This window comes from Mastigoproctus giganteus, chromosome 5, assembly GCF_048544385.1.
Source record: "Mastigoproctus giganteus isolate SK-2022 chromosome 5, ASM4854438v1, whole genome shotgun sequence".
NCBI classification, from domain to species: domain Eukaryota; kingdom Metazoa; phylum Arthropoda; class Arachnida; order Uropygi; family Thelyphonidae; genus Mastigoproctus; species Mastigoproctus giganteus.
The window spans coordinates 97,666,146-97,680,841 of NC_143579.1; the positions used below are offsets into that span (position 1 = coordinate 97,666,146).

A 14,696-nucleotide genomic window follows, 5' to 3' on the forward strand; every position below is an offset into this window, starting at 1 on the left:
CATGGACTGGAGATGTGCAAATGTATCCCCACTTCACAAAGGGGGATCGAAGCGTGACACGAGTAATTACAGAACAGTTAGTTTAATTTCTGTTCCAGATAAAATAATGGACTCGCCGGTTAAAGATGCATTGCAGGATCATCTAGACAAGACTGCAGCAATAATTGAGACACAGCATGGGTTTGTTAAGGGAAAGTCTTGTCTGACAAATTTGATAGGGTATTATGATGTTCGCCTCCGTAGCCAGGTGGGAAGGAGCAGCAGTGCATAGCACACGCTTCTTGATTAGACTGGGGTTCAAGCCTGTCACCGCCAAATACGGAGGATGCGGAAAGGTCAGTGAATGACCACCGCATATCCCGGAGCAATATGGCCTTAGTTGCTAATGCCCCTAAAAACCAAAATAAAAAATTATGATGTGGTTACAAAGGAACTGGATGCAAAAAATAATTTTGATATCATATATTTGGATTTCAGGAAAGCTTTTGACACTGTTGCACATGGAAGACTATTGTACAAATTGGAACAGAATGGTATTAAGGGTAAGTTGCTACAATGGATAAAAGGATGGTTGAGTGGGAGGAGACAGAGGGTGGTAATCAATGGGTGCTGCTCTTCGTGGACTAATGTTATTAGCGGAGTCTCATAGGGTTCGGTGTTGGGTCCACTGTTGTTTTGTGTATTTATCAATGATATTGATGAAGGTATATCGGGCTTAGTATCGAAGTTTGCAGATGATACAAAGGTTGGCAGGGTTGTTAATGACAGTAATGGCAGTGTGCTACTGCAACAGGATCTAGATAATTTGGGCAGATGGGCTAAGAAGTGGCAACTGAAGTTTAACCTTGACAAATGCAAAGTACTGCATATGGGTAGAAGTAACCCCAGAGAAATGTACCAACTGTGTGGTACTACACTTAAGGTGGTAGAAAATGAAAAAGACCTGGGAGTAATTGTGCAGTCAGATATGAAGTTTTCTGAGCAATGTAGACAGGCTGCCAGGACAGGTCATGGGGTTTTGTGAATGATATATAGGAATTTTGCTAACAGGGAAAAGGAGGTTATTGTCCCTCTGTATAAGGGAATGATCAGGCCATACCTTGAGTTCTGCGTACAGGTCTGGAAGCCTCATTTTAAGAAGGATGTAGATTTGCTTGAGTGTGTACAGAGAAGTTCAACAAGATTGGTTTGGGGAATGAATGAATCCTCTTACCAAGAAAGGCTTAAGTTCTGCAAATTGCAGTGGCTGGAGACTAGGTTCCTGCGCGGTGATCTGATTGAGGTGTATAAGGCCTTGAATGAATTGAGCACGCTGAATTCTGATATGATCCTTCCACTTGTTCAGATTACAAACCTAAGGGGCCATAAATTCAAATTAAGAAAAGCAGATGTAGAATAGATGTGCAGAAAGTTGCCTTTAGCCAGTGGGTGGTTAATTGCTGGAACAAACTTCCATCTGTCGTTGTGGAAGCTGATAGGTTAAATAAATTTAAGGAGGAACTGGACAGGCATTTGGAGGGAATGGTGTGATTTATTATTTTTTTTTCCCTTTTTGGCTGATGCTGCGTAAGCTCATACACTTGCTTTCTTGCATCACATGCCGCTACTACTACTACCGTTAGTATTTTACCATATTAGTAGCTTATGATTAATTTTAATTTCGCTATTACAGGTTTTTTTTTTTTAAACCTGCTTTTGTCTGAATGTTTTAATTCAATTAATTTAAAGCAGTATAGTTCTTTGCTAAATTATTGAATACCATTTAATATTAGTATTCAATAGTATTGCTTAATACCAAAGAGTAAAGATTAAAAACAACAGAGTAATAATTGTGCATATTTTATTAGAAATTATCAAACTTATGTAGAAATTTTAGAAAGAAATATTAAATTTTTAAAAATTTATAAATTTTCATAATTCTAAATCATCAAATTAGAAATTCTTATTCTTTGAATTCTTAGGCTGAACTACAGGACCTTACCCATGGTGCATCACACACCACTTCATCCCCATCTTTGCCTGTTCATGAATCGCCCCCACCTCCAATTCCACCAAGAGCCAAAGCGAATTATGTTCCACTTCCTTCAGAAAATAAAGAAGAATTAGTTTCAACAGTAAGCATTCTGGAAGCAAGGTTAAAGTTATATAAAGGAGCAGTAGACGTAGCTAAATCTATGGGTGATGTGTCAAAATGTAGAAGATATGGAAGAGCACTAAAGGTATGTCCAAAATTATAGTGTTTAGCCATGTCAAAAGCCATGTTTTGCCATGTCTTTCTAAATTGATTGTGGATATTCTTATATGTTCTATAATTTTTACAGTTAACAATGATTTATTAGAATTATTAACTGCTGGTGTTAAAGTATATGTTAAGATATCCTGCCACAGAGGGATTACAGTACATTTCAGATTTACTCTGAAATGAATTTTTTAAAAATTTATTTTATTATTTAAGATATTGTTTTAAATATCAGGGATAACAGATTTCTGGTTGCACGTTTAGATAATTGCAGTATTTATACATTCATGAATTTCTATATAAAATATTCTGTAAAATATATAAAAAATATATTTTACAGAAACATTTTTTTTAAAAATGTTTTTGCTACATCAAGATGCATTTCTGTTTCCTATTTCCGAACTGTTATGAACTAAACAGATTTTTTTTTGCAAACAGCTGTCATGATGTGTCTCCCTCCCTGCACTTTGATTATCTTCTGAAATAAAATCCTCCTGAAGGTGTGTGTTAACTACACCATGTAATAGAAAAAGATAATGTTTGATTAAATATGACGTAGCAAATTTAATTTGGCCTACAGGATTTGCTTTTGGGATGGAGAATCAGCATTTAATTTGCAAAGTTAATTGACTATCTTTCTTCACTTAAAATTCAAGGTATAATTTTATTACATAGTTAAAATACTATAGGTAATAAATAAATTTCCATTTGTATAAATTTGCCTTCAGCCAGCAGGTAGTTGATTGCTGGAACAAACTTCCATCTGTTCTTGTGGAAGTTGATAGCTTAAAGAAATTCAAGGAGGAACTGGACAAACATTTAGAGGGAATGCGAAATTGTTTTTTTTTTTTTCCCGCTTTCTTTCTTGCATCCCGTGCGTCTACTACTACTATTTATACTAGCAGTGGCTACTACAACCAGAGGAGCATATTGTTTAATTGTAACTTTTTATTTAAACTGATAAATCAGCATAACTCTAATGTCTAACAGTGGGCCTGCATTTTCTGTGCAAGTGTACAGGATGTGTGTGTGTGTGTTTGTTTGTTTTTTTTTTATGAAAACCCCAAACACGAAAGGTATCAGAACCTATAGTACTTAGTACCGTGCATGGGTTGAAGGAGAAGTGTGGGGGGGAGGGGGATGCCGGAAACTTTGCTCTAGAGACTAAACATGGGTTTTACCACTTCAAGCCTCCAATAAGCAAAGTGGTGGTATTTCACCGGTTGATGAAAGTCATCTACCACCTAAGTAAAGAACTCTTTGCTGTTTTTTTTTTGCATCCTTTGCAAAAGATTTCTAGTAATCTGCCTTCGTCTGCCTAACCTTCTTTATTTATTATTTTTTTTTTTATGAGAACCCCAAACACGAGAGGTATTATAACCTATAGTACTTAGTACCATGCTTGGGTTGGAGGTTGAGAAGACGAAAGAAGATATTTGTTGATATTGGACTTGAACTTCTGTAGATTGTAATTTTCAGGAAATACTTATGAAGGAAGGTTGTTCCAGAAAACGGCAGTTGAATGAATAAATGAGGAAGATGAAAAGTTGGTTCTGTGGGTTTGAAGTTGGACAGTAAATGGATGTTGGCTGGTGGCGGCACGTGTTCGGACTGTTTTGAAAGAGAGAGCGGGAATTATAGAAGCCAATTCAGAAGAACAGTGCCCATGGAAGTATCTGTAGAAGACGCATGTAGCAGAAACAGTGCATCTATGAGACAGCGAATGGAGAGACTCTGTTAGAGATGAATCATTAATTAACCTAACTGCCCTCTTCTGAATGGAATCAAGAAGCCTGAGAGACGTTTTGGGGGCACCACCCCAGATGTGGGAACAATATTCCATGGCAGGACGGATTTGCGATTTATACAGAGTGAGCAGCTGTTTGGGAGAAAAGTAACGCCGAGAGCGAAAGAGAAAACCAAGTTTTTTAGATGCAGAGGAAGCAATATTTGTAATGTGCTTGTGCCAAGAGAGATCAGAAGTCAGGGTAATCCCCAAAAGAGATATATCATTTTGCCTAGAAATCGGAGTGTCACTAAAGATAAGCATAGGAGCAGAAGAATCCTTTTTGCGAGATATAAGACAAGATTGAGTTTTAGAAGGGTTGAAATCAACTAAGTTGTCTTTACCCCACTGGAGAATTACCTGAAGATCGGCATTTAAGGAATTGGCAGCAGATTTTCGAGAAGTTGAAGCTGATTGAGCTGGACAAGGTTTCTCAAAATGGAAAGTTGAATGCAATGTGCTATCATTGGCAAAACTATGGATAGGATTTCCAGTCAATGGAAGAAGGTCATTGATATAAAAGAGGAAAAGAGTGGGGGAAAGAACTGAACCTTGGGGGACACCGGCATTAGTGGAGAAGTTAGAAGACAGAGAGCCATCTACCATCACCCTCAGTGAGCGATCAGAGAGAAAACTGGATAACCAATTACTAAAAACAGATGGCAAACCATAAGATGGAAGCTTGTTTAGAAGACCTTTATGCCAAACACGATCAAAAGCCTTTGAGATGTCAAGAGCAACTACTTGTGTTTCACCGAACCTTTCCATTGAATTAGTCCATAAATGGGTAACATAAGCCAGAATATCACCAGTGGATCGACACTGACGGAATCCATACTGGCGATCGTTGATCAGACGGAAGGTTTCTAGGTAGTTTAAGAGTTGGCGGTTAATTGATTTCTCCATTACTTTAGAAAGAGTAGAAGTAAGTGCAATGGGACGATAATTGGATGGGAGGGATTTGTCACCCTTTTTAGGAACTGGCTGGATATGAGCAAATTTCCAAGCAGAAGGAAAAACACCTTTGGAATAAGAAAGTGAAAAAAGGCGGCAAAGAATAGGAGTAAGTTCAGGAGCACAGGTTTTGAGAACAAGTGGAGAAATACCATCAGGACCTGGAGCTTTCTTAGCATCAAGATTCATTAAAATCCTTCTGATATCCTTTTGACGGAAGACCACAGGAGGCATTGAATGGAGTGTGTTAGGAATGGTGGGAGGTGTTTTACCGAGATCATTAATACTTGAGCTCAAAGAAAAATGGGATGCTAGCAGGTCAGATTTATCCTTGGCTGAAGTGACAACAGAACCATCTGGTTTGGACAGAGGTGGGAGCAGAGATGGGCAAAAGTTGCGGCCAATAGCTTTGGCAAGAGACCAGAATGCTCGGCTACCATTAGGGCAAGAAGCAAGTTTTCTACTCTTAGCCTGTTCAAACTCTAGTTTGGACTGATTAATAACTGCTTTACAATTGTTGCGAGCTTTGGTGTACGCAGAAAATGAAACTGAAGAATTAGAAACAAGCCAACTACGATATGCAACGTTCTTCTCTTGGACAGCCTTAGCACATTTATTGGAAAACCAAGGTTTAGATAAAGGACGAGATTTTAAAGTGGAGTGTGGGATAAAGGATTCCATTCCTGCAAAAATAATTTCACTGACACGATCTGAGCAAACGTTGACATCAGAAATTTTGAAACAGTAATCAGACCAAGGAAAAGAAGAAAAGAAGTCTCGCAGGTCATCCCATTTTGCATTCTTGTAATGCCAAACAATACGAGGTTGGGAATAGCCATGAGATAAAGGTTCCATTGGAGAAGAGGCAATCACCAAGTTGTGATCTGAAGTGCCTAAAGGACCTCTCACTTCAACCTTGTACTTAGAAGGGTTGTTTGTGAGAAAAAGATCAAGCGTATTGGCTGTATGATTAGGATTGTCCGGTATTCTTGTAGGTAAATGAACAATCTGTGCTAGGTCATTAGTAATTGCAAAAGCCTCAGCATCTCGACCTGCTGGGTCGGTGTGACTAGAAAACGTAAGCCAGCTGGAGTTGTGAACGTTAAAATCACCAAGGAAAATTACCTGACTGTTAGGAAAGTTGGACTGGAGAAAGTCAAGTTGCAAAGAGAGGAAGTCAAAGAGCTCCAATTGATTAGTGGAGTTGGGAGAACGGTAGAGACAACAGATGAATTTTGCACAATGAGGTAGAGAGATTTTAAGCCAGAGAAGATCAAAAAGAGGAGATTCCAAATTGCCAAGTCTCTGACAGGGAATATCAGAACGGACATATGCACAAGTACCACCTTTGAGGCGAAAGGAATCATACAGCAAATAATTTGGACATCTGAGATGAGCAGTAGTTGAATCAACTGATAACTGAGATTCAGTCAGAAAAAGTACATGGGGTTTGGAAGACTGCAAGTGGAAATGGACATCGTTGAGATTAGAATTGAGACCACGTATATTTGTGAAATGAATTAGGAAGTCCTTGGGAGGTTTAGATCTTTTCGCAGATAAGCTTGCTCTATTATTTTGACAATTCATGGTGTATTCAATAGTAAGAAAAAGTGGGTGGGACATGCTGTATGAAGTAATGAAATTTTTGGATATGGCGTACATGTGGTAAGAATATACCCAGATCCTTGACATAACGTGGCCTCGACAATGCTCCCCGCATACACACTGCTCGGACTCCCTCTAGTCACTATCTGGCAGAGTAGAGGTAGCAAGATTATACACTAGCTGATCCGGAAGCTTCCTAGAGAGTTACCAATAGGTTCAGTCTGGCGTACTAACTAGCGGCCGGCCTGCGAACACCATTTTAGAGCTGTACCCTCGAAATGCAAGGAATATTGGATCTCGCCACGACATTCATCATAACCTCAAAAATCATCAATCATACTGCATGATGGAAGAGATAGGGAAGGGTTGGCCGGAACTTATCTCTAGAGACTAAACATGGGTTCCACTACTTCAAGCCTCCAATAAGCAAAGTGGTGGTATTTCACCGGTTGATGAGAGTCATCTACCACCTAGTACTGCCTGGTAACATAGAGGGGCGGCGTTCCTCCATGTGGTGTGGGCGGAACACCTCGACCCCTGCTTACGTTGGTTCACACCTGGGTGGTCACCCACCATGTACTTGTGCATGAAGGTTATACCCAGGATTACTAACAGTCCCACCATCGTGAAGGTGCAAGCAGAGGATTTGGCTGTCATAGACCGTCCGGACTTCGCCGAAATTGGGTCCACTTTGACTTGAGTGTCACCCGAATATCAGTTCCATCAGCGTTTTAGACTCCCAGGTGGCAAGAACAGCTTGTCTGGCATATCTGAGAGAATGTCTGTGACAACCTCAAGGACCAGTGTGTGTGTGTGTGTGTGTGTGTGTGTGTGTGTGTGTGTGTGTGTGTACGTACGTACGCACTCACGTGCATGCAGAAATGCATGCATATTCATGTACCTGTATCCATTTACACCAATGAGCCAAAACATTATGACCAGCGAGTCGTTATTCAAATCGAAGCAACTGCAGGTGAACTACAGCATGTGCATGGGTCAAGACACAGTATAAAAGGCACCTGATACTGAGCTCTGTTAATCAGTGTTACTCTTGTTCTTCAGATGGGAAAGGCAGCGGACTTAAGCGAGTTTGACAAAGGCCAAATTGTAATGGCCAAAGCATATCATATCTGAGCATATCTGAAAAGGCACAGCTGGTGGGATGCTCACAGTCAGCCATGGTTAGTACCTATTGTTTTTGTTTTGTTTGTTGTTTGGTTTTTAGGAGCATTAGCAACTAAGGCCATATTGCTCCGGGATATGCGATGGTCATTCCCTGACCTTTCCGCATCCTCCATATTTGGTGGTGACGGGCTCGAACCCCGGTCTAATCAAGAAGCGTGTGCTACGCACTGCTGCTTCTTCCCACCTGGCTACGGAGGCGCCGGTTAGTACCTACTGAAAGTGATCCGAGGAGGGCGAACCCACGAACTGCAGGCAAGGTGTTGGACGATTATGGCTCATTGATGTTCGAGATGAGCGAAGGCTCCCCCAGATGGTAATTGGAATGCTTGTGATGGGAGTAATCACAAGCATTCCACTGCAACTCACTGGTAATTGGAATGCTTGTGATGGGAGTAATGTGTCACAACACACAGTACATCGGCTGACCGGGCTAGCCAGATGGGTAAAGTGCCTGCCTGGCAACCCAAAGGTTGCGGGTTTGAATCCCGCCTCGGGCATGGATCAAAGTACTGCAAAAACCCTGGGAGGTGCATTATGGCCACAGAAGCCGATGTGGCAACAACTAACAAAAAAAAAAAAAAAAAACACAGTACATCGAACTCTACTGAAAATGGGCTATGTAGCTACAGGCCACTCTGATTGCCCATGCTAACCACGGTTCACCGGTGACAGCACCTACAGTGGGCATGCAAGCATGGAAACTGGACCTGGAGTGATTGGAAGAAGGTCGTCTGGTCCAGCAAATCACGTTTCCTTTTGCTGTTGTTGTTATTTGATTTTTAGGAGCATTAGCAACTAAGGCCATATTGCTCCAGGGATATGTGGTTGTTATTCCCTGATCCTCCGTATTTGGTAGTCATGGGCTCAAACCCCGGTCTAATCAAGAAGCGTGTGCTATGCACTGCCGCTCCTGCCCACCTGGCTACGGAGGCGTCATTTCCTGTTGCACCATGTGGATGGCCGGGTACATGTGCGTCATTAACCTGGGGAAATAATGGTGCCTGGATGCACCATGGGACGAAAACAAGCTGGTAGCAGTGTTCTGCTGGGATGCCCTGGGTCCAGTCATCCCTGTGCCGGGCACTCTGACATCTACCACCTACCTAAACATCATTGCTGACTAGGTACACCCTTTCATGGCAACGGTTTTCCCCTCTGGCGGTGCCGTCTTTCAGCAGGATAATGAGCCATGCCACACAGCTCTAATTGTTCGAGACTGGATTGTGGAACACGAGGAAGACTTGCAGGTATTGCCCTGCCCTCCAAATTCCCCAGACATCAATCCCATCTAGCACCTGTGGTTTGTGTTGTAACAGCAACTCCGATCTGTGGCATCTCAACCACAGACCTTACAGAAGTTAAAAGATCTGCTGGTTATGTGTTGGTACCAGATACCAGAAGACGCATTTAGAAATCTTGTAGCATCCATGCATCATCGGGTACGAGCTGTTTTCGCTGCACATTCAGGACCAACATCATATTAGGTAGGTGGTCATAATATTTTGGCTCATAGGTGTATGTTATCTCAGGAAAAACAGTCCCATAAACAATTCCCCAGAACTTATTCTAGGAATATGGTCTGGGGCATTGATTCCCAGAATGGCTCTAAGAATGTAGTCGGAAATTACCAACCGGTCAGTCTAACTTCACTAGTAGGGAAAATCATATAGGCAATGAGCAAGGGTGGAATTCAGGGTCATTTGGATAGAAATCAAAATCTGAAGGATATGGAGCATGATTTTGTAAAGGAAAAATTGTTTAAAAAGTCTGGTTCGCTATAGTGATAGGGTCACTCGTGAGCTGGATTAAGGGAATAATTTTGACATTGTTTATTTAGATTTCAGCAAAGCATTTGATTCAGTTCCATATGAGTGGTTACTTTATAAGCTGGAACAGGTTGGAATAACAGGGAAAATTATTAGATGGATATCAGGATGGCTTCAGGGCATCAGACAGAGAGTTGTGATAAATGATAAATGGTTATTCCTTAGATTGGGTTAATATAAAAAGTGGGATTTCCCATGGATCAGTGTGGGGACCACTGTTGTTTTTAATTTTCTTAAATGACATTGATGCAGGGATAGAGGGCATAATGTCTAAATTTGCATGTGATGTAAACATTAGTAGAGTTGTTAATGATTACCGCGGCGCCTCTGTAGCCAGGTGGGCAGGAGCAGCAGTGCGTAGCACATGCTTCTTGATTAGACCAGGGTTCGAGCCCGTGACCACCAAATACGGAGGATGCGGAAAGGTCGGGGAATGACCACCGCATATCCTCGGAGCAATATGGCCTTAGTTGCTAATGCTTCTAAAAACCAAATAACAAACAAACAAACAATGATTACCGCCAAGCAGAGCTTCTTCAGAGTGACCTAGATAGACTTCAGGGATGGTCAGAAAAGTGGCAACTATGCTTTAATTCAGCAAAGTGCAAGGTCTTATACCTGGGGAACAGTAACCCCAAAATAACATACACTTATTGGAGTTGAACTAAAGTCAGTAGTGGAAGAAAGGGACTTGGAAGTTACGATTCAGTCAGACATTAAGTTCTCTGAGCATTGTAGGCAGGTTGAAAAGTAGGTCCATGATGTCCTATCAATGATTTATTGAACATTTGCTAGTAGAGATAAAGATGTCATAATCCCATTATATAAGGCTATCGTTACACTTGGAATATTGTGTCCAAGTGTAGAGACCGCACCTAAAAAAAGGCCACACTTGGAATATCGTGTCCAAGTGTAGAGACCGCACCTAAAAAAAGGCATCGAGCTTCTTGAAAGGGTTCAGGGAAGGGTAACTCTGTATTTATAAATGATATTGATGATATTATATCAGGCTTAATGTCCAAGTTTGCAGACGATACGAAGGTTGGCAGGGTTGTTAATGACACTGCTGCAACAGGATCTAGGAAAGTTGAGCAGATTGGCTGAGAGGTGGCAAATGAAGTTTAACATTGACAAATGTAAAGTACTACATATGGGAAGCAGTAACCCCAGAGTAATGTATCAACTCTGAGGTACTACACTGACAGTGGTAGCGAATGAAAAGGACCTGGAGGTAATTGTGCAGGCAGATATGAAGTTTTGTGAGCAGTTCAGACGGTCTGCAAGAGTAGCTCATGGTGTCTTGTCAGTCATGTACAGGAATTTTTCTAGCAGGGATAAGGAGGTGATTATCTCCTTGTATAAGCATTGGTCAGGTATACAGTACCTTGAGTACTGTATACAGGTCTGGAGGCCTTATTTTAAGAAGGATGTAGAGTTGGAACGAGTACAAAGAAGGGCAACAAGATTAGTGAAAGACAGTTGTAGGATAGATGTGCAGAAGTTTGCCTTTAGCCAGCAAATAGTTGATTGGTGGAACAGACTTCCATCTTTTGTTGTGGAAGTTGATAGCCTAAATAAATTTAAGGCTGAGTCGGACAGGTATTTGGAACGAACAGAGGGGTGAAATCGGAGTGGTTTTTTTGGCTGATGCTGTATAAGCTTGCTTTCTTGCATCGTATGCCTCTACTAAGAGTTGCAGAGTTTGGAAACTAGACACCTTAGAGGAGATTTGATTGAGGTGTTTAAGGCTCTGAGAGGTATCAGTAAAATGAATGAGGACAAAATTTTCAAGATTATAAATGATGCTAGAACTAGGGGACATAAATTCAAGTTACGGGGGGAAATGTTTAGATTGGACTGCAGGAAGTTTTATTTTAGCCAGCGAGTTATAAATTACTGGAATAAGTTGCCTTCATGGGTGGTAGAGGCTGACAGTTTGGGGAAATTCAAAGGTCATCTGGATAGTACTTTCGGGTAAGGGAAGCGCATAGGATGATAGGTTTAATTTCCTTTTTATTTATTTTTTATTTTATTTTTTTTATTTATTAATTATTATTATTTAGTTATTTATTTAATTAATTTATTTATTTTTTGTTTTTATCATTGTTTTGTTCGGATTTTTTTTTTTTTGGCTGGTGCAGCATAAGCCATAGGCTTTCTTGCACCATGCGGCCATTACTAATACTAATGCTAATGCTAACTCACCTGGTGAGATCGGCAAAAGGACGTCTTTAGGAGAGACTTCATATATGTGGGTTGCACAGCTTGGAAACTATGCACCTTAGAGGTGGCTTGATTGAGGTGTTTAAGGCTCTGATAGGCAATAGTAAAATGAATGAAGATGAAATTTTCACGGTTATAAATGATTCTAGAACAGGGGCCCTTAATTCACATTACGTGGGGGATGTTTAGACTGCATTGCAGGAACTTTTATTTTAGCTAGCGAGTTAAAAATTACTGGAATAAGTTACCTACATGGGTGGTAGAGGCTGACAGTTTGGGGAAATTCAAAGGTCAGCTGGATAGTTACCTATGGGAGGAGGGAAATGCATGGGTTGCCTATTTCCTTTTCTCATATTATCTCTCTATACATTCAAAACGTTTAACTCCTAGTGATATTTATTCAAGCCAATAGGAGAAGAGGTCGGGGCAATTATGTCACTACAAATGCACAGGTAAATAATTACATCGTTGTCTTCCATTGAAAGACTGAATCTACCTCCATAACGTTCACCATCGTCGTGCACTTGCTTCACTCTGTAATACCTGACCATGCACTGAATCATTTGATGTTCCGTTTTAATGTCAGCTGATGAAAGGACCCAATATAGTTTGCATATTTGTAAATAGTTTAGTATTTTGTAAATATTTTAGTTCTGCTCTTTTGGATGCAACGATATTCCTCATGCATTATGGAACCCCAAGCAAAAGGCCTTTTCCTAAGTGATATATGTAAACGCAGGTAAATAATTACTTAGTGATATTTATTCCACCACGAGAATGTTGCGTGGATGGGGGTGGGGTAGCCAGTGGAAGAAGAGGGATGCATGTCACGTGGTACAACTGGGCAGGACAATTACATCACTACAGATGCACAGGTAAATAATTACGTAGATCATTTCCTGATTAGACATCGATCATAGTGTTTGTGTAAGGCACCACCTGTGGTTTCCCTGAACTGTGCCATCAGTATTCTTGTGATGAATATAGAACCTCTGTAAAAGCCAGAAAAGTGTTGTGTGTAGTTTAGTTAGTTGTTTGATGGCACCAGGGGTTCCTCCCCCATCTCCTTGTGTAGTTTAGTGTTGGTACTGTTGTTTGGGCTGGCTTCTTGGCAGCAGGGCCTCTAGTGGGACTCCATGTTGTCCACTACCACCACTGGGAGGTGAGCCAGGCTGTCCACAGTACTCTGGCTGCTCTCCATCAGGGGTCTCCTAAGCTTCCTGGTGGAGAACAAAAGGAAAAAAAAAAAAAAAAAGCATCAGTGAGGGAGATAGCTCAAGGATAGGAGTAGAAAGAGGGAGGAAGAACATCAGTGCATTTCGACAGGTGTGTCTTTTACTTAGAAACGATTTGACTTACTCCATCATACCACTACATTTTATGTAGAAAACCATGCACGAGGGTTGGCGTGCAAAACTCCCTAGTTATTTATTAATTATTTATTTTATTTAATTTTATTATTATTATATTTATTTATTTATTTTTTTTGGCTGCTGCAGCATAAGCCTTATGCTTCTTTGCACCACACACCAAATGGCCATTACTAATATATTAAATTGAAATTATATTGAATTCAGTTTAACTCTGCACATGCACACACGCACATGCATGGTAATCCAGAGGTATTTTCACAAGTTTATAACTTATAATTTTTTGTTTAATTTCTGTTTTTAAGTTGCTAGGGATTTCAAGAACTGCTGGGAGTTATCATGAAACAATGAAATCAAACTAGTTATATTAAAGGAGGTGGCAAAGGAAGTAAGCAAACCCTTAGCCACAATTATGAGAGCATCCTTGGATGCGGGAGTTCCACACGAACTGGAGGTGTGTGCAAATTAGCATTAGCAAAGGCACACGATACAAGAAAGCAAGCTTATATAGCATCAGCCAAAAAAAAAAAAAAAAACCTTATTTCACCCATTCACTCACTCCAAATGTTTGTCAAACATTACCTTGAATCTATTTAAGCTATCAACCTCTGCAACGACAGATGGAAGTTTGTTCCAGCAATCAACCACCCGCTGGCTAAAGCCAAACTTCTGCACATTTATCCTACAACTGTCTTTCCTCAATTTGAATTGATGCCCTCTTAGGCGATTATTCTAAGCAAATGGAAAAATCCCATCAGCATTGAGCATGCTCAAACCATTCAAGGCTTTATACACCTCAATCAGATCACCTCGCAGGTGCCTAGGCTCCAGACACTGTAATTTGCAAAACTTAAGCCTTTCTTTGTAAGAGCAACCCTTTGCTCCATTCACTAATTTTGTTCCCCTTTTCTGTACTCATTCCAACAGCTCTACATGCTTCTTAAAATGAGGCTTCCAGACCTGTATATGGGCGCCTCCTTAGCCAGGTAGGAAGGAGCAGCAGTGCATAGCACACGCTTCTTGATTAGACCGGCGTTCGAGCTCGTCACCACCAAATACGGAGGATGCGGAAAGGTCAGGGAATGACCACCGCATATCCCGGAGCAATATGGCCTTAGTTGCTAATGCTATTACAAACAACAACAACATCCAGATGTGTATACAGTACTCAAGGTGTGGTCTGACCCTTGCCTTATACCAGGGGATAATCACCTCCTTATCCCTCTAGAAAAATTCCTATATATCATCGACAAGACACCATGAGCTATTCTTGCAGACCGTCTGCATTGCTTTAGAAAACTTTATATCTGCCTGCACCAGGTCCTTTTCATTCTTTACCATTGTCAGTGTGGTACCACAGAGTTGATACTTTACTCTGGGATTACTGCTTCCCATATGTAATACTTTACATTTGTCAATGTTAAACTTCATTTGCCACCTCTCAGCCCTTCTGCTCAACTTTTCTAGATCCTGTTTCAGCAGTGTACTGTCATTGGTGTCATTAACAA

General features: G+C 40.8%; 1 protein-coding gene across 2 annotated transcripts in view; it reads left to right on the top strand.

Annotated features, from left to right (window-relative positions):
* The window catches only part of l(2)gd1 (lethal (2) giant discs 1), a 518,195-nt gene that overhangs the window by 71,125 nt on the left and 432,374 nt on the right, over positions 1 to 14,696 (top strand). For both annotated transcript variants that reach the window (XM_090373359.1, XM_090373358.1), the window contains exon 4: positions 1,962 to 2,219. In XM_090373359.1, coding sequence (XP_090229485.1) covers positions 1,962 to 2,219 — 258 coding nt within the window. The remainder of the gene's footprint in view (positions 1 to 1,961; positions 2,220 to 14,696) is intronic.